This window comes from Phalacrocorax carbo, chromosome 2, assembly GCF_963921805.1.
Source record: "Phalacrocorax carbo chromosome 2, bPhaCar2.1, whole genome shotgun sequence".
NCBI classification, from domain to species: Eukaryota; Metazoa; Chordata; class Aves; order Suliformes; family Phalacrocoracidae; genus Phalacrocorax; species Phalacrocorax carbo.
Genome location: NC_087514.1, coordinates 21,086,988 through 21,107,726, shown reverse-complemented (window position 1 = coordinate 21,107,726; position 20,739 = coordinate 21,086,988). Strand labels below are relative to the sequence as shown.

Genomic DNA, 20,739 nt, shown 5'->3' with positions numbered 1-20,739 from the left:
GGGAATGCTTGTCCTGCCCCAAATGCTTTGCAGAGCTTCAATAGGCAGAGCAGCCAAAGGGGACAAAAACAATGAGAACTTATCTTTTGTTTTTTATATTCTTATGATATTATGCAAATGAAATTAAAGTGGTTTTGGTTTTAATAGCTCGAATGGTTTGAGACTTGCACAACTTCTGAGGTTCTTGATTTATTGGTTAACTGTAGTTGTAAAATAATGGCTGTAGTTCTTTGGCTTTTGCGGAGATATAATAATAGGGGCTTTCCATGGGAAGATGAGAATTTAGTACTTCATCCCTGTGGATGGCAGAACTGAGAAGCTGCATCAATCTAATAATACTGCTACAAAGATCTTTTTTAAAGTCATGTTTCCAGACTAAGTTTTGTTTTAGAGTAATAGAATGAACTGATTATCTGAATCTCTTTAAAAATAAATACACAAAAAGCAGAAAGCAATCCAGTACTTTCTTACACTGATCACTAAACCTAGAACCTTTCCTTGATGACACACATTTGCCATACTCACTGCCTAAAAAATTAGGGGAGTTATGCATCATACCTTGACTAGATTTTCCATTTAATTATTAGGTGTTAGATTACTTACATCTTCCATAATCATTAAATACTAGGCCTTCCTAAAAATGTGATCAAAGTACAGTAGCAGATGAACATTTGAAAGGTTGATTATAAGTTGAGAGAAAACAAATGAGTAATAGAGGCTTATTTCCTCTGTATGTTTTTAATGGTCTGTGCAATCAGAAGTTGATCCTTATTTCATCATTTCTGGTGGAAGACACAAATATTTCTATGCCGGCCTGTAATTCAGTTACCTACTTCAAAGCATGTACAGTACTTCCTTGTTGTACCGGAGAGGATCTCTGCACGGCACTGTCAGAACTGAGGTGTAACCGTGCTCAGCCTGCCTTCTCCTGGGATGGCAGCTTAAAGCCAGGCACCAGGTGCTGTGGTTTTGGCAACTGAATTGGTAGCTTCTCTGCTTGCTAGAAACTGAAACTTCCTTAAGTTATTTTGTAAGACAGATCAGCTACGCCTAGACAGCTGGGTTTTATTGGTAACGCTGCTACAGATCTTTCTTTTGTCAAAGTGAGTCAAGTTGTCTGACCTGCCTCTTTAAGAAATTTTCATAAATCTAATTCTTAATTCTTTGCACAAACATCCAAAGCTTTGTTTAATGTTGAACCATGTTTAAATTTAGTTCTTTCGCTGTCATTATCTCTCAAATTAGTGTTTTCTCATATCTTGAAAAAATAGTGTTATAAAGGTTTTGAGACTCAGTGTTACAGTATCTGGGTGCTGAAGGCTTTGATTGCTCCCTTCTCAAGTTCATATATTCTGGTTATTGCAGATATTTTAATTTATCTTCAGTATTTGTTAATTATTACTTGGTACAGTTTTTGTGGGCTTAGAATACTTTGAGGCAGATACTTAACAGTCTGTCCTGCAAAGCTGTGGAGACAATACTGATCACAGGGAGAATGTTCCGGTCATGTAACTTAGCTCTTCAGTCCCTGCTCTGGAAAACACCTTGGCGTGCAGAACAGTTCTGAGATGGCCAGTTTTAAATGAATTGAAAGAGAGAAAGAACTGCAGTGCCAGCCAGTTCAGGGGACTCCTGTGATTCTCTAGTCCTTCTCTTCTGCTTAAAATGGCTAGTTCTTGTACCGTCCCTTCCTTGTCACCATTAGTGACAGGGAGCTGAACTGGCTGAAACCCACAGATAGAAAATTACTTACCTTTGCAGCCACCCCAGTGTCCCGAGCAGACTTGCATGAACTGCATTCCTAGCCATAAGAAGGTCCAGAACCCCAAGAGCCTACACGCACTGTGGTCCTGCAAAGCTGCATTGGGATCATGTCCCTCAGTGTCATTGTAGTATTTGCTTCAGTGCTAATTCCTGCTCTCGTGTGCATCTCCTTAGACTCGCAGCAGTTTTATTAATGCTCTCAGAATGACTGATACTGCCCAATTTGCTTTCTCATATGTTTGTATTTCACATTTTTTCTTAGACTGGCTTGAACCCAGAGGGTGGGTCTTTTTTGTTTTTCCTTCTTGGAGGGAGTTGGGTGTTTTGGTTGGTCTGGTTTTAGGCAGTGCCTGTCTAAAAGAATGGTGTCTAGGTTTTGAATTCTTAGATGCTGTTGGAATTCAGGTAAATATTAGTTCCCTCAACTGATCCGTTTTCCTAAACTGTTGATGTAGTGGAGGGCTGGACTTGCATCTACAATAGCTTTCATCTATAATTTTTATTTTTGGGTCCTAGCTCGAAATATATCTAGGAACGCTTCTGATGGTATGAGCATGTAAATAGTCTATGATAGATGCAGCTGAACTCTTCATATTACCTGTTTTGTTAAACTGAGGCTTACATATACGAGGAGGCACATGGAAACACTACGCATGGATTTTTTCCTTCTCGATAAAAATGGAGCTAAATTAGTCTTAAGTTTTTTCAGGGTGATACCTTGTAACTGTTTATCTGATGTGGTAAATCCCATGTGTTAATGCATTATTGTAGTGTAATCAATATGTCCCAATTAATTGTATTTGGAATGGAGAAGACTGCTTCTTCAATTGCTTTCTCTCAAGCAGTGTCTAACATTTTGGGAGGAAATTAAATTTGTCTGAAAAACAAAGTTAGGGTTTTCTCTTAAAATACTCATAACAGCATTCAGTTCACAAATGCACCTTTTATTTTCAACGGGAAGGTATTTACAGCCTTTAGAAAGGGTTTGATCCTTTCTTTCTCCCCCCCATTTACTGATGAATTGGAGATGCACTGATATTTTGGAGTAACTTTGTAAATGGCCTGATAAAATTACATTGGCATTTATTTTTTCAACTAAGTGTCCTGGAACTTTAAAGGCAAAACTGTTTTTTGACTCTCGAGGAAGAATGTTCATGAAGCTTGCAGTTCACCTGATTTTACACAGATGTATTAAGGTCCAAAGTAAAATTGTTCAGCCTTCATTTTTTCTTAATATTGTGTTTGTTTCATATTTACAGTTAATCATGAAGATATAGGTAACTTAAGAGAACCACTTACACCGTTGCACTTTCTCCATTCTTATCTTTCAGAAACACTGTTTACCTCTAATAAGACCCTCCCTTTCTCGAAGGAGACAGTTTCAGCTACTTGTTAAGTCAAATGTTAGCTTTGCTTGGTTTGAGGGCAGCAATTAGAATCATAGAAGTTAAGGTTGGAAAAGACTTCTAGGATCATCAAGTCCAATCATCAGCCCAACATCACCATGCCTCCTAAACCATGTCCTGAAGTGCCACGTCTTTACACCACCCTGCTAGCAAACATGCATTAAGTGTGTCTGGGTTGGTCACTCTTGGCTTCTTTAAACTGTCAGAGGATTGCCTCTTTGGTGTAAACAGTTTCATGTTTACAGCTGCATATAGTGGATTGTTATGACCAGTGTCATAACATGCTAATGTGTCACCACCTGCATGGCAAACTGTCCTTCATGGACATTCAAACAATTGTAACTGCCCTTTCATGTGTATCGTTGAAGGACAAATAAGTTCTATAGTAGGAATTTCGATTTCTGTTTTGCTCACTGCATGTGCCAGCATATCTTGCAAGAGTTAGGTACTCTGACATACCTTCAGAAGAACAAGGTTTAGAAACATGAGTTTCTCCAAAAGAAGAATCCTAAGCCTCTTGGTTGCAAACCCTCAATTTGACTTAATGCATTAAATATTAAAACTGTTGTCCATTCTAAGTGGTTAACTCACATATACATGGTGTGGGCTGTCAAGCTGGAAGACATTGATGCTACAAGAGTCATACGACTCATCTGATGTCTTCTCATCAATGCTGATATTATGAATAGAGCAGGTAGTATTAGATCTCTAAGGATATCTCCCACATCATTATAAACTTCATTAGCCCTTTGAATTGTCTGGTGGTAGACTGTTCCAAGTCCCTAAGCAGGATCATTTTTGCCCTGAAGCATGCCAATCTCCTGGCTATACACATTGTTGCTTTGTCTATTCCAACCAGTGCCCAGGTTAACCATACGGCATTTAGCTGTTGTTCTTTCCTCCTGCATTCTTTTTGAAGCAGAAAATAACTAGAGAGAAAACAGAAGGTCCTTCAGGAACACTTCCTGATCCTCAAAAAGTAGCTTTGGACATCAAGGAAACTGGAGGCTGATCTGACGTTTGTGAAGAGTGCAGCAAATAAAGCATGTACCAAACTCGTGTAGGTAGGCCTGCTCTTTAATCCTGGGCAGGATACTTAGATCAGTACGATTTTGGGCTATTTGGCAATTTCTGCATAAGGACATGAACTGTACTGGAATTTGAAAGCCTTTCCCTATACCTTAAGGACTTGAATGTAAGAACTTGTCCAGGTTGACTCAGGACCTTGCTCAGTCAAACTTTGAAAGTCTCCAAGGATGGAGATTCTGCAGCCTCCCTGGGAAGCCTGTTCCAGTCATTAACAATCAGTAACTTCAACCCTTTGAGCCCAGTGGTCCAGCTGCTTTTTCAGCCTTGTTCTAAACGCATTTGATACATAACCGATTCAATTGCAAGGCTACTATAGGATAGCATCAAAAGCCTTGGTGAAATACAGATTAATGGCATCCACCGCTACCTGCCCCAAAATAAAAGAATTTTATTGCAAAGAAACATTCTGTACTGAAAACCACAGTCCAGTACGATGCATACGAAACTGCATTTGTCTTTCCCAAGTGAACGATGTTGCTTTCCAGGTATTTCTAATACTGTGAAAAACTAATGGAGTTCTGTGTTTAAGAATGAAAGCTCAAAGTGGAATGAGGTAGAAAGTGACTCCTGGAATGATCAGGAGAACAGACAGTTGATGTAGGACTGTGGTGAAGGGAAGAAAATAACTGGTTTATTTAGCTTGGTGAAATAGAATAGAGGATTAACATGACTAAAAGGAAGGAAAATGAGGAAATCTTGATGGAAGAGGAAACAGCATAAGCAAACTGTGAATTCAACCTTATTATAAACCAGAATAAACTTCTAATGGTACTACTAAAATTTCAAAACAGCCCCCTCAAGCCTTGCAGGGACAAAATGCTAGCTGTCTGCAAGATATACCTCTATCACTTCATGAATGGAAAGGTAGTTGCCAGTAGGCTTAGACATATGTGACTTCATGATTAAATGAGCTATGGAATCCTGAGGTATGTAATCTTGTCCACCTCAGAGGAAAAATAAAGCATGTTGACATAAACCGTAAGTATTTTATAGGTCAGGTACTGTAGCTGAGCTCCTGAGGTATCTTAACGTACTCATTTAAAGCCTAGCTCAGTGATGAGTGGATAACATTAAAACAGTTTGTCTTGTGGTTTACTTACTAGAATTTAGCATGGACTGTACTGAAATAAACACTGGGTTTGAGAGGGTGGATTCCTTGCCCTTAATGTTTGTGTTGAGTTTGTCATTCTGTGACACGCTACTTATGATGTGTGTCATTGCATACCAATGGTCTGCCACTATGCAGGCTTTTGTTCACAGAACAGATGTAAAGATGTAACGTGATGGTGTGCAACGGGTTCAGGATGCCAAAGAGCTATTATTGTGTACATACTTGGATAAGTATTCATGTTTCTCTCAGGTAAGAATTTTATCAAAATACCTTATGCACAATGTTCTGAGTATGCAGGTACCCCCATGGCATATGAAAAGGTGTTTCAGATCTTGATCACTGACCAAAAGGGTCGATAAGCAGTTCCCAGGTACAGGATATTGTAGAGTATGTGTTTGACAAGTCAAAGGCAGGATGGCATTGCTTGTAAAATTATCTACATTCCAGAATGTGAAACAGCATCTATATATCGGTGCCAGGGATGATGAGATTTTTTTTGTTTGGTTTTGTTTTGCAAGAATCTCCTTAAGTAACCACATATTTATGGCCCATTAAGTTAACTAGTGCATCTCGTGTGGTAGGGGCTAAGCTTAAAAAAGCAACAAGGCTAAAGGGTGTTCCCAATCTTGTTTTTCAGGATTACATTTGTAAGGTGCTGGGGCGAAAAATGTAATTTACAATGAACTGCCATAGCAAGTAAAAGACTTCATTACACTATCACTTAGATGCTTGAGTGGAATACTGTTAAAGCTTTGCATATAGCTACTTGACTCTGAGAAACCAATACAATTTACAACAATTTTTCCTTATTTTTTAAGACAACAGTAGAAAATGGTAGAAATGAGTGCTAGTAATTACTGATTATTCAGTAACAAAACTGGATGTCACAAGTATTCCTTTTTCCTTGCCTTGCAGTTGCATGGGGTAGAGTGAACCATCGCTGCTCAAGAGCCAGTCATGCATGACTGTGGGCTCTGTACTCAGGACAGTGGCGAGTATCTGGCCAAACTCCTTGTAGTAAGGGCAGGTAGATGGGGAGCTGCTGGACTTGTGGTTGTCTTCCTTTGCACTGTGGTAGGCTCTAGAAGTTTTTAATACACTCTTACTACATGGGACATCCATTTAATCTCTTCACCAGCTGTTTTAAGATGCTTTCATACAAATGATGATTTTGAGTTGTTCTCAAAATCACATTATTTGCTGTAGTTACATCAAATTGACTGTTGTAGTCTTTTAGCCAGCTTGTTGCACCAGAGCAGCATGTTCTAGAGCTTTCTGACTAAAGGCTTTCTGGCTGTACACCTCCTGCCAAAGTGGAGGTGCCCTTTGGAGTGAGTGTGTTGACAGATGAGCAGCTCCTGAAACTTCGGAGGTGAATAGAAAGCACAGGATAAAGATCTTGTGGGGTGGTGTTGGAGTTATTAAACTTTAGTCCAGCTACCGTGTCTTTATCTGTATATTCACTGCCAGATAGAAGAGTCAGAACCTACTGAGGAGCCTGAGGTTTGCTTCCAGTCTTTATCCGGGAAAGCAAACCAGGTTCACAGAATTCATTGATCTGGGTAAAAAGAGAATATGAGAGGTCTTTGGGCTGAAAAGTTTGGGTTAAGGCATGCAACTCAGATTGACCTCTACTTTAGCATCCTGGTACTGGTAACTTTGTGCTCCTATTCAGTTCTGTATTCATCCTAGAGCAGTGAGATATATCTGACTGCTAATGCCATTAGTGTTTAATCTGTAACTTTGCTGTGTCTACTCATATGTCTAAAATCACCTACATGCACATCGTCCTTGCAGAAACAAACATCTTTTAGCACTTCTTGTTTGTTTGTTATCATTGCACATTTTCCCTTCATTAATCTCCTCCACTTTTTTCTTTCTTACCTTTTTACTTTTCTTCAACTGTCAGTGGAATTATTGTCTTCCTGTCTCCATATTCAGGTAGTGTCAGTGGCTGAGTATCACCGCAGGATCGATGCTCTAAATAGCGAAGAACTGCGCACACTCTGCAGACGTCTCCAGGTGCCCTCTTCAGTAGTTTAAACCCCATCTCCAGATATTAAAACATCTTTCTTTGTAGAGTCTTTGATCAGGGCAAGTCCCACACTGAGTGGGTTTGTCTTGTCTATGGCACTACAAGGATCCAGCAGAAAATTCCTTTGTTTTGGATGTATTTAATTGTATAATGCTATGATGGAATCAGTAACTTCATAATGGAATTATTACTTCCAACATTTTCAAACAGGAATTTTCTGTCAGAATTTGAAAACTTGTTCTTGGTACTGCTTGACTTGGAGTGATGTGTCTTAACTTCCGCTTTAGACTGGTGTGTTGTGTTAGATAGAAGCTTTCCTAAAAAGAATGCAAACCAGGTGAAGAATCCCAAACCTTGTTGCATGGGTGTTTAATTTTATATAGGAATCTTTCATCAAGAAACTCACAGTACATGGCAAGTATGAAGCTTTACAACTTCTGTGGAATAGGTAAGTATTTTTCCCGTTACACAAGCAGGTAACTGAGGCAATTTAACACAGCAAAGGTCACACACCTGGAGCTGGTAACAGAACTGTCTGTTCCAGAAACAGTACTTTGAAGACAGTACTTTGGTTTGAAATTTTCATGGTTTATTGATATGGACTTAAACTGATATTTGCATTCTCTTTAGGTGTTTCTTAGTTCTGTGGCGATTATAAAATTGTTAGCTGCTGTGTACGTCATACATAACTTACTGATGGAAAGCATAGCCAGAACTCCTCAGAAGCGTTGGGTATTTAGTTTTCCTGTAGTAATTGGCTGCTGAAACTATAAAAAGTTTCAGTTCTGTTTTCTTTATTTTGGTCTTGGCTTTTTTTACCTAGTATGCAATTACACATAAGAAAACATTTTCCTATCTCTTATTTCTGTTTGCTTAATAATCAGTAATTAATTGCTTTAAAATGTTTTGTAAGTAGTACAGTTGCATAGATTAATAATGAGCATGAACCCAAAAGCTGCAGTTCTACTTGTATGAAAAAAACCCACCAAAAATTTTTTTGCTGAAAAAAAATTTCTTTCCCACTTGAGAACAAAACAGTTCTGTTTTGGGTGAGTGGTGGTGGAGAATCCTTATATTAATATATCCTGGAAGAGCAAGAGCTCCTTCCAAATACCTTTAACCTGGAATGCCTAAACTCAGGGTTTAGGCAGACTTGAAAAATCTGATGTGATGGTCTGGAGCCTATAAACTCTCTGCTCTGAGGCCATTTAAGTGTTTGTGGTGTAGACTGCATGGCAGTTACAAACCTCAGAAGCCCATGGAATCTGACTGCGGGTCAGTCTACTCTGTCGAAGTTTAACGGGATATAAATACGCAAGCTTCAGAACTGCACTGTATTTTCTTAGATACCTTTGAACAGACACGTGTCTTTGTCCACTTCTACAAAGCAGTGTTCTTCCTAAAAGGAGGTCGCTTTACTGTAATAATAATAATACTACTTAAAGAAAATCCAAAAAAATCCAACCCACAAAAAACCCTCTCAAACCCACAACCCCACCCCACTTCAATCCAAATTATTTGTTTTGCATTGTTACTCTTTAATTCTGAATAAAGTGCACCAAGTGAATAAGTCGTCTGCTCTATACTTGAACAATGCTGAACTTGTATGGAGTTGATGTATGAAAGGCATTTGAGGTGGAAAAGAGTTGGACTACCAAATAACATGTTTTAAAAATAGCACTCTGTAATGGCAGTCCGTGGGTCATCATTTTGTACATGAAGCTGTATGGATAAATGCATATACTTTTTTGTTTTGATATGGAAATTAACGCATAGTTCACATTGGAAATACTTGTTACCTTCAGTTGAAAAATGGAAGGCTTGAGCTTTTTGCCTGCTTGATACTCATTTTAAGTGCACCTTTTCTTGAGTTAAGAATTAACATGGTAATTAAGTTATTGTATGAATATACTTTGATACTTTGACTTTAAAATATGCTTATAAAGCAACAGGAGTTTGAGATAGTAACTTTTTTCATAGCCCTTGAGGGAGAGGAAAGGGATATCCTTTTTAGGCTCAGGTGGCTGTATTTGTTTAAATAGTCTTATCTGTATTTCAGAGTTTTCTTTGACTTGGCTTTTCTTTTGTTAATTAAGAAAGCTCTCATAGCAAAAGCTTGGCAAAGTTTATCATGGTGGTATGTGAAATACCATAGTTGTCCTGTATGTTTAGAGTATGAGGTATGTGGCAAACACTGGTTATTATTCTGAAGTTGGGAGGTGTTTTTGGCAGATGAATCCTGAGAATTTCAAGAAAATAGCTTTAAATAATTTGGACAGTCTCTTGGCTTTCAATGAAACTTGGTTCAGGCTGATAAATTGTTCAGATGCACTCATTCTTGTTACAATTTTTTTCTTTAGCAAATCTCTCAAGATTTTAATGAGTCTTGCTGCAGTGGCTGAAGTTACGAACTTCCGTCACTGTGTGCTACTCCTCTGTCAGATTTCACTATCCCCACAGCAAGTTTTAACTGCTTCTGCAGCAAGATTTATAGAAGGAAACCTGTTTGGGTCTCAGCTAGTCTAGTTCTCAACAAGTGGCACTTTAGCTTGAAAATGCCAATGGAAGTAGACTGAGGTGTAAGAAGCTGTTGTAAACTATCTTATCTGATGAGGAGTTTTGGGGCAGTTGTTTTAAACTATACAGGATCTTCGTGCATAGTGCTTCTTTGCCAGACCCCAGAGCTCACTATGCAGCATAAGTATTACTGCTGCTTTCCCCTCCCACCCTCTCAATACTTACTTCTCTGATTTCCATAAGTACTCTAGCAGATCGGCTTATGGAGCAGCAGTATTCCTAGGGTTCCATTCAGATGCTTTACTCAAAATACTTGACAGCAATCTTTCCACATGGCTGCTACATATCTGAAAACTTTCACATGTGCTCTAAAAGAGTACTGATTCAGAAGCTACTGAGAAATGTCCATGTTGAAGTTTCAACTCCTTTTCTGTCTTTTTTTTTTTTAATTACACTTAATGTAAATGCTACGTTAGTATGAAAATACAAGCACTTTGTAAGCTGACCTCTGAAAAGCATTTGGAGTCCTTCAGCTGTCTACGAGGACTTTTCTTGAGGTTTTAGTTTGGTTGGGGTTGTTTTTGTTGTTTTGGGGGTTTTATTAGGATAAAACCATAGTTTTCTTCTGAGTAAGTGTCTCTAACTTATCGTTAATGTATAGTACTAGCTTGCTATTGGAAGCAGTGGAAATCTTGGTCAGATAAATCTAATGGACTTCTTAAATTTTTGAAGGAGTTGCGTAACTGTAAATTGGCAACTGCATGTTCTTAAACCTGCAGAGTTTATCTTCCCTGCTAATAGAATTGCAAATACTTATTTTCTTCTTGTTCTTTTTCTAGATAACAACAAGGGAAGATATCAATTCAAAACAGGCAACAAATATCAAAACAGACCTGGAGCCTGAAGCATTCCGGCCAAATCTTAGCGATCCCAGTGAATTACTACAGGCAGAACAAATTGAAAAGGTATTAACTTATATCGTGTAAATGATATAAGACGATAGTGTGAAACACACCAGTAGGAAGACCTTGTGTGATATTAAATGCATAAGCACAACACAATTCATTGCTAAAATGCTGCTTTTTTTAAGTACGCTGTGACCATGCTACTGTCTTTGCCATTATTTCATTCTTCCTTGAAAACAGCTTGGCTTTCACTGCAGTTCTTGCTGTCCAGTCCAAAGTCATCTCATTAAATATATGTGTTTGAAGGTTTGGATCAAGGCTGTGTTCAAAAGTACAGGAACAGGAGAGCAAGCGTCCTTTATCCTTCAGCTTGTAACCTGTTGAATTGAGAGATGTAGTTTCTCCAGTACTGAGACATAGTATTGTTCTGCAAGAATAACTATGTAGTTCTATTGTCTTTAGATAAACATTTTAAAGACGTCACCAAACAAATGTTCTTCAGTTGGTAAATCATTCTTCTGCTGCAAGTCACTGGTAGATGTAGGAAGAGAAACCCGCTTTCTTAGTCTCTTAAGCATAGCAAATATACATGTGAAACTTCAGGGTTGGTGTGAAGTTTTAAACTACATTTTAAGGATACTAACGGTAGTTCAGAAGAACATGATCAGCTTTCATTTGTATGTAATATATTCATAAAAATAGTAAAAATGTATTAAATAAGAGTTGTCATTACCTTGTTAACAGCTCACAAAATCTCTTCCACCACGGACCATTGGATATCCATGGACTCTTGTCTACAGTACTGCAAAGCATGGCATGAGCCTGAAGACTTTGTATCGATCTATGCTGGGATTAGACACACCTGTGCTGTTAGTCATCAAGGACAGTGATGGACAGGTAGGAAAATGCGTGTGTGTGGAGAAAAATGTTTGAGGACTATAATGGAATAGCTGACATGTCAGTCCATCATGGGAGATAAAAATCATGGCATCAAGTTGATTTTCTCCTTGATAGTTATGTAGAGACTTCTAAAAACATGTTTCACTGTCAAGCAATCATCTGACATACTACATTTCTAGGAAATACTTCAATGGTACAAATTCACTGTCCCAATGCATGAGTCTCATAGTACCCAATTACTGATTAACTAATATTCTTTAATGCACTTAAAGCACAAGAAATAGTCTTTAAAATCAGAAGATCTTGTTGAATTGGATTGTCATTGAAGCTGCGGCCAGTGCTTCTTGGCACATTCTGTGGCTGCAGCCAACATCTCTCTCCCATTCAAGGGCTGCAGGACCTTTGCTGCATCATGAGTTTTTGTTCCTTGAGTCTCTAGTTGTGCTCTATTCTCCTTTGACTGGGGAATGAATTACAGAAAGTGGATCACATCTCACCATTTGAATAGATTTTTAAATATTCTAATAACAAGTAAATGTTACAGACAAGCATGAGACTTTGATTCTTTCTTTCTGAAACTTCTGTGCTCTCTTGTGGAAGCAAGTTACTGCTGTTGTGAAGAATTGACAGAACCGCTGCAAAGTCCAGTTACTGCCACAGATTTAACTGTCCCACTTTGGTAACCACTGTTTATTTTCAGGAAGCATGGGCTCATACGACCTCATATCATTCAGGGGGCGTGAAAACTGTAAATGAAGGGTATACTTTCTAATTCAAGTCACAGCTTGGTTTTTTCCTTCTGTTTCCTGCCTCAGGGATTTCTTTAAAAGAAAAATCCTTTCGAAGTCTCTGCTAGTAGAGCTGTCTTTCCCAGAAGTTCTTTAAAAGAGAACTTCATTTACTTTTCAGTCTTGAAGATAAAAGCTATTCAGTAGACTTGAGATGTCTCAATAGGCCCATCAGCTTCATAAATGTACTTCAGTAACTTTCCTTCTCTGATTTCCTTATTAGCTTCTCAAGAACAATTTGTAAGATATCTCTCTCCTACAACATGGTTATCTGGCCCAGAAAGAAAATGTCCCTTTCCTGACGGGGCTGTCTTGCCACCAGCATGTAATATTGTTCTGTGGCTGCAGTTATATAGATGACCTTCCATATATGAATACCTCAGCTTGCAAGTTCAAAAAGTGTCATGGTTGCCCAACAAAAACAGGTAATTCATAGACATATCATTTTTTTGTGAAACAAAACATGACAAATCTCAACGTACAGGCTCATGCCCAGGAACATGTTTGAAAGCATTCCTTGGACTTCTGGGACAAGTAGCCACCTGAACTTACCTCTTTCGCAGTGCGTGCCAGGTCTTACCTAGGTTCCACACAAGAGTGAGTGAAATCCTTGTGTGTTCAGCATATAATGTATGCTACAGAAGGAAAGGTTCAGACAAGTTTTACAGGCTGAGTCTTTCACCATTATTGTGAATGGTGTTTTCAGTAGTTCTCCATCTCAAACTATTAATGAGAAATTGTAGAATCATAGAATAGTTTAGGTTGGAAGGAACCTTTAGAGGCCACGTAGTCCAACACCCCTGCAGTGAGCAGGGACATCTTCAACTAGATCAGGTTGCTCAGAGCCCTGTCCAACATGACCTTAAATGTTTCTAGGGATGGGGTATCTACCTCCTCTCTGGGCACCCTCTTCCAGTGTTTCACCACCCTCACTGTAAAAAATTTTTTCCTGATCTATCCTGTCTAAATCTACTCCCTTTTAGTTTAAAACCATTACCCCTTGTCCTGTCACAACAGGCCTTGCTAAAGAGGTTGCCCCCATCTTTCCTATAGTCCCCCGTTAAGTACTGGAAGGCCGCAATAAGGTCTCCCCACAGCCTTCTCTTCAGGCTGAACAACCCCAACTCTCTCAGCCTTTCTTCACAGGAGAGGTGCTCCAGCCCTTGGATCATTTTTGTGGCCCTCCCCTGGACCCGCTCCAACAGGTTTATGTCCTTTCTGTGCTGAGGGCTCTAGAGCAGGACACAGTACTCCAGAGCGGCAGAATCACCTCCCTCGACCTGCTGGCCACGCTGCTTTTGATGCAGCCCAGGATATGGTTGGCTTTCTGGGCGGCAAGTGCACATTGCCGGCTCATGTCCAGCTTTTCATCCACCAGTACCCCCAAATCCTTCTCCATAGTGCTGCTCTCAATCTCTTCATCCCCCAGCCTGTATTGATACCAGGGGTTGCCCCAACCCAGGTGCAGGACCTTGCACTTGGCCTTGTGGAACTTCATGAGGTTCTCATAGGCCTACCTCTCCAGTTTATGTAGGTCTCTCTGGATGATATCCTGTCCTTCTGGTGTGTCAACTGCACCACTCAGCTTGGTGTCATCTGCAAACTTGATGAGCGTGCACTCGATCCCACTGTCTATGTCATTGATGAAGATATTAAATGGTACCGGTCCCAGTACGGACCCCTGAGGGAACACCACTCATCACTGGACTCCATCTGGACATCGAGCCATTGACCACTACCCTCTGGATGCGACCATCCTACCGGTTCCTTATCCACTGAACAGTCCATCCATCAAATTCATATCTCCCCAGTTTCAAGAGAAGGATGCTGTGGGGGACCATGTCAAAGGCCTTACAGAAGTCCAGATAGGTGATGTCTGTAGCTCTACCCTTGCCCACTGATGCAGTTACTCCATCATAGAAGGCCCCTAGGTTTGTCAGGCAGGACTTGCCCTTGGCAAAGCCCTGCTGGCTGCCTCAGATCACCTCCCTGTCCTCCGTGTGCCTTCGCATAGCTCCTAGGAGAATTTGTTCCATGATCTTCACAGGCACAGAGGTGATGCTGACAGGGTGGTAGTTCCCCCGGTCCTCCTTTCTCCCCTTTTTAAGGATGGGCACAATGTTTCCCTTCCTCCAGTCCCCAGGGACTTCACCTGACTGCCATGACTTTTCAAATATCATGAAGAGTGACTTGGCAACTACATCAGCCAGTTCCCTCGGGACTCTGAGATGCATCTCATCAGGTCCCATAGACTTGTGTATATCCAGGTTCCTCAAGCAGTCATGAACCTGATCTTCCCTTAGAGTGGGAGGGGCTTTATCCCCCCAGTCTCCATCCTGCAGTCCATTGGCTTGTGAGGGGTGAGGAGAGAGGTTTGCAGTGAAGACTGAGGCAAAAAATTTGTTGAGTACCTCAGCCTTCTCCTAGTCTGTTGACACTAGGCCACCATTCTTGGTCATCAGGGTGGTATGCTTTCTTTGACTTTCCTTTTCTGGTTTATGTGACTATAGACCCTGTAGGAGCCTTTCTTGTTGTTCTTTGCATCCTCTGCCAAATCCAGCTCCAGCTGCACCTTGGCCCTCCTGACCCCATCCCTATACTCTTCGCAGGATACCTGTCCCTGCTTCCACTGCCTGTGTAGCTCCTTCCTGCTCTTCAGTTTGACCAGTATGCCCCGACTCAGCCCTGCTGGTCTCTTCCCTTGCTTGCCTGATTTCTTACACCTGGGAACTGATTGCTCTTGTGCTGTGTGGAACGCATCCTTAAAGATCTGCCAGCTCTCTCCTGTTCTATTGCCCCTGAGGACTGTTTCCCAGGGGGTCCTGCTGACTATCTCCTTAAAATTCAGGGTCCTGACTATACTCCTAGCTTTTCCCATATCCTATGAAATGTCTTTGACGGCTGAAAGTTTGCTTTTACATTACCTTTTAATTCAAAACCTATGGAAATTCAGTGTAGTCTTTCTCCTCTTGATGCAAGGATCTGCAATAATGGAAAGTAAGACAATGGTAGTCTACTATGCCCTTTGACAGTAATTAATCAGGGTCATCCATTTTTTAAAGAAGCTATTGATTTTTTGAAAGTGGTTAATTTATCTTTAATATCTTATACCTTCCTGGCAGATAGTCCTATAAATCTGCTTTCCATGACTGAAGTAGAACCTGACTACCTTTTTTACAGGAGATTGTATCCAGAAATAGTTCACTAACAATATGCTAAGATAAATGCTGTTTATGCCCTTCCAGAATCTGTTTTAAGAGAGACTAGGTCTTTTCATATTTTATGCTCAAAGATCAATGCCTGTTTTCTAAGCTGTGTAGTTCATAGAAGATATCAGATGAGATTCAGCCTTTTTGAAGAATGACAGAATTATGACCAGATGGTTTCTTGCCATTTGCTGAGCATACCTCCACACTCCTTTTTGGCATTCCTTGTTCTGCCCACTTTGTAGCTTCTGTGTTTATGAAAGATAGTGGTTTTGTCTTATCCTCGGTTGAGATACTTTTCCTTTGAACTAGAATTAGTTTATTTACTAGGATACTTCCTCTGAGACCCTGTTTTTGTTGTCCATGTTTATGAAGACAGCCTTTTATCTGGTGTTGACATTTGAGTAAGGAGCAAGTGTACCTTATAACTTTTCATCATATGGTTTGTTAAAGGCTGCTAAGCCTCACCCTGTTTTTCTTTTCCAAAACCACCTCCAATCTTGATTTCTTTTTAAAATCAATTAACAACTTTTACTTAAAAGGCTGTCAAAAAAAGCAACCTAAACATTCAGCTTTCACAAACTAAAGCTTTGTATCAACACTCAGCACTGTCTAGTTGAAGGTTGGAATCTGAAGTCACCTAAGTTGCTTGCTGTAGTCAATTCTTGGAGATCCTCTAGTAAAGGTGCCTAAGAAATTTATAGGTAACTACATTGCAGTTGTTATGGACTGCTCTCTGTCTACTGGTATGTGCTTCTGTTAGTGAAGACATCAAGCTGTCTACTCTGACAGCTACTGGAAAAGAAATTAACACCTAATTCCTGAACAAGAGTCACTAAACAAGTGGTGTTCCAGAAGTGGAATTAACCTCTGGGCAGTTAACCACCCAGAAGATTGTCTAGTTTTACCATAAGTCATTCTTCAGATTGTATTATGTATACTGGAAAAGTGTGAGACATGGAGCCTAGAACTTGAGTTTTAGTTACCCGCTCCCAAAAACTAGCCACAACAGTCCAATCTCCTGCAGAAACCCTGTAGACATCACTTCTCAAAGGACTAAAATAACCATTGGGAAGCATATTGCTGTTTTGCTGTAAAGCCTGATTCTTTTAATGTTGCTTATAGCAAACACATGATCTTTCAAGACCCGGATTTATTGATAGAAGCGTATAGAACACGTACATAGAGAAAATGTGGAATCCTGATTCCTGGAGGTACTCAAAGCTTAACTGGACAAGACTCTAAGTCAACCGATATAGCTTTAGAATTAGTCCTCCTTTGAGCTGTGAACTGTTTGAGAGACCATCTGACATTCTATATATAACCTAAGTTGTTCTATAATTAGAAATAATTACTATAATTAGAAATAATTATACTATTACTATATAATTATACTATATATAAAAATATACTATATATACTATTACTGTAATCTACTATAATTAGAAATAATATAGAATAGATACTCCTGTATCTGTGAAGTAAGCTATAGAGTCTCTTAAGTAAAACATGTAAGGTTTTCCATAGGGTTAGGATGTGCTAGCTTTGTGTTTCAGTGGTATACAAATAACAGTCCTGAGCTGATCTGAGACAGTGAAATAAGTGTTGTGACAAGGATTGGCACAACTCTGTATGTTGTTCTAATGGAAGGTTAATTCCTCTCAAGTAATGACAACTGTTAATGAAATCTTATATTTACTCCATTTTTACTTATATTTACTTACTAGATGTAATGTCAGGTATTGATCTGAACTAAGATGTCTTAGCTATCCAAATGTAGCTACCAGAGCTTGTCTTTGAATAACCTGAGGCCTTAAATGAAGTTAGGATCCAGAGACTCAGATAGTTTGAAGGTACATATAAAATCAGGAATAACTGGAAGGGTTCAGTGGCTTCACATTGCTGTGGAGTTGCTGGGAAATATTAATGTATTATTCAAACATGGAGTTTATTTCAGCAGCCCACTTTTTTTTCTTAACTGGAATTCAATATGGATTTTTACTCTAAAAGATGCTCTATTTAAGTTCAGTTACATGTGTACAGTAAGCACAGTCAAAGGTCATAAAATGTTTGACAGAGAAAAGTTACACCCAGGTTCCCGAAATCTTGCCTACTGCCCGAGGCACTTGAAATCACATGAAGGAAAAAAGTCTTACGTATTCTGTCTGTTAAGAGAGTACATGTGCAAAGGTAACAAAGAGAAAAAACAATTGAGTATTAGTTTCTGCAGAACTCTGGCAATAGATAGAATAGTCCACAGCAATTATACATTCTTTTTGACAGATAGTTAATGGAACAGGTAGTAAAGATCAGGTACTACTGTCCTGAAGTTCATATTCTCGTGTTGCAGAAAATATGCGTGAAATCAGGGTTGGAGGTTATTGTTTTATGACACTGAAGTAATCAAATAAAACCCTAAAAAAATAAATTATGTTGCTGAACAACTCAAGTGGTAGAAACTTGAGGATTAGGGTAAACAAATACCTAGTATCTAAGGCTTTAATATTTGGTCAGTTGTCTTTGAAGGACAATGAACCAATAATTTGTAAAGTTCTGATGGAAGAATGGATTTTTTTTTAATGAATGAAGTAATTAAGTCTTAGCCAACACTAGATAAAGCATGCATAGAAGAATCTCTGTCCCAGCCTTTACTTATAGAGACTTCCAGCAATACCCAAATTACCAGCTTAGAACGTATTTCAACTGAGCCACATCTATTTTTTAGAGGATTTTGGAGTTAGTGTTCTTTCTAATAGGACTTGAATTCAGCAAAAATGTCAAAACATCTGCTATTGACATGATTAATCTGTTAATGCACATCAGAATGTGTCTTATGTCTATCAGGATGCTTCAAGAAAATTATCCCTGATACTCTTCAGAAGACGAGCAATTTTTTTCTCATAACCAGTCAGTGGACAATTGTGTACTGAGGGCAGGAGGGTGTTTTGTTTCATAATGAGCTCGTCTTTTGTTTACATGACTCTTCCTTCAGGCCTGCTATCTTCTGTTCCAGTTAGAAGTTTCTGAATAAGAAACCTTCTGGATGACATAAAATTCCTGAGAAATAGGGAAATTTCTAACTGTTTTTTTCTGAACTGGTAACTCAAAATTGCGCTGGGGCAGTCTTTATTAGATGATGATAGCTGTATATAATCCCCGAGTTCCTCATCTGAAGTTCACAATCACCTAGTTTTGTGTTTAACAGCTACTACAAAGCTCACCATGGAAAGGAATGCTTGGAAAACCTACCTATGGCCAAGGAGTTTCTTAGGATGGGCAGAAGAAAATAATAATTTCTGCTTTATATTCTGAACATAATCCAAGCTAGGACACTAGCTTTAATGCCTCACTCTCGTCAGTCCCATGCTTCACAAACTCACTGCTTAATGTGAACAAAAACGCAGAAACTTCACCTTCCTTTTTTTTATTTTCTCATACAGACAAATGAGAATGTGCTAGTGGGGTGCTTTGGTACTTGCATCTACTCTGCTCTTGCAAATGTTGAAACAAGCTTCCTTCTAGCAACAGAAATACTGATTTGAGGAGGGTTGTACTTCATGGGATATAGTTGATTTTGTATAATTATGCGGGGTTCTTTTTCTCTAGTTATGCTGTTTCCTGATAAATTGAGACTACTTTAATCTGATTTAAAATCCAATAATCAGTCCATAGACCTTTTTAACTACTGTTGCAATGTTCTTATTACTGAATATTATAAATACTTTTACTACCCAGCAAAGGCTTAGTTAAAATCTGTCTCTGTTGTAAGACAGGGTAACCAGCACTTGTTATTTGGACTGGAACAAAAAAACTACATGAAAAATAACTCAGTTACAGCTAGGAACTTGCTGAAAATAGCCTAGCTCAAGTGGAAGAGGAGGTACACATGAAGGAGCAGAACCTTTTGATCTGAAATTTTATAAATGTATATATTGTTTCCAAAAACTTCCTCAGTTTAGTTTTTATCCCTTTTGATTTTTTTTTTTACTACATTGACTTTTCATTGATAAAGAGTCCTCTTACCTTCTTTTTATTGTATCACAAAGCACCATACCTTATCTCAATGTACTTGGGACAGTGATACTATGTAAGGCTTCTCCTGTAGTGAATTCCAAATCTGGCAACATGTACCACCCAATTTGTTTATCAGTTACTATCATTAGGGATTCTCAGATTCCATGTAGTTTTTCTTAATTATTTTCTCTTGCATGTTTTTGCCTCCAGGTTTTTGGTGCACTAGCATCCGAACCATTTAAAGTGAGTGATGGATTTTATGGGACTGGAGAGACATTTATGTTCACTTTTTCTCCAGATTTTGAGGTAAATACTAACAACTTCATACGCTTTTGTTTTTCCCCCCATATACATTATTTGAAGATAATTATTGAATAAATTTACCAGTAAAAAATCTGAAAAATTCTGAGTTGGCCCCCAAAATGTCATCATACTAGTTTTTCCACAGAACCTGTAAGTGCACCGCAAATCAGTAGTGTTTGCATAGTGAAAAACTTACTCAACCTGACTCTTCTGTTGTATTGAAGATGTATCTACTATTATAAATTCTGTCAGGCATCTGTCCGAAAATTCACAGACTACATCCTTTTAAAGGGCATGTCATCTAACCTAAGCATATTTTCTGGGTATTCTTCATTGTGTAGAAGCCTTTCAGTTTTCAAAGACGACCTATTTTGGAATGGTCTTATTTTAAATAGTATAAAATATAAGTGTTTTTGTCTGCATGTATCTTTCCCTCAATTTTCTGTGTAAACTTGGTAACTTCATTAAGTTGGCCTCTAGCCCCCTATAGTGTGTCTTTACTGCTGTTTGGTCTCCCTTCCACCGAAACAAAAAGTTCAGATACTTCAACTTACCGTTTTGGTTTGGTTTTCTTTTTTTTTTTCATTAGGTTTTCAAATGGACAGGAGACAACATGTTCTTCATTAAAGGAGACATGGACTCCCTTGCTTTTGGTGGAGGAGGGTAAGTTATAATTCCTTTTTGTTATTAGAGTCTGCACA

At 39.0% G+C, this 20,739-nt stretch overlaps 1 protein-coding gene across 9 annotated transcripts in view; it reads left to right on the top strand.

The window, feature by feature from the left end:
* Positions 1 to 20,739, top strand: part of OXR1 (oxidation resistance 1) — a 290,372-nt gene that overhangs the window by 267,035 nt on the left and 2,598 nt on the right. For 6 of the 9 annotated variants that reach the window (XM_064442238.1, XM_064442241.1, XM_064442237.1 and 3 more), the window contains 5 exons: positions 7,312 to 7,392; positions 10,762 to 10,887; positions 11,572 to 11,724; positions 19,946 to 20,041; positions 20,628 to 20,701. In XM_064442238.1, coding sequence (XP_064298308.1) covers positions 7,312 to 7,392; positions 10,762 to 10,887; positions 11,572 to 11,724; positions 19,946 to 20,041; positions 20,628 to 20,701 — 530 coding nt within the window. The remainder of the gene's footprint in view (positions 1 to 7,311; positions 7,393 to 10,761; positions 10,888 to 11,571; positions 11,725 to 19,945; positions 20,042 to 20,627; positions 20,702 to 20,739) is intronic. The other 3 variants (XM_064442239.1, XM_064442245.1, XM_064442244.1) reach the window with 1 other exon arrangement.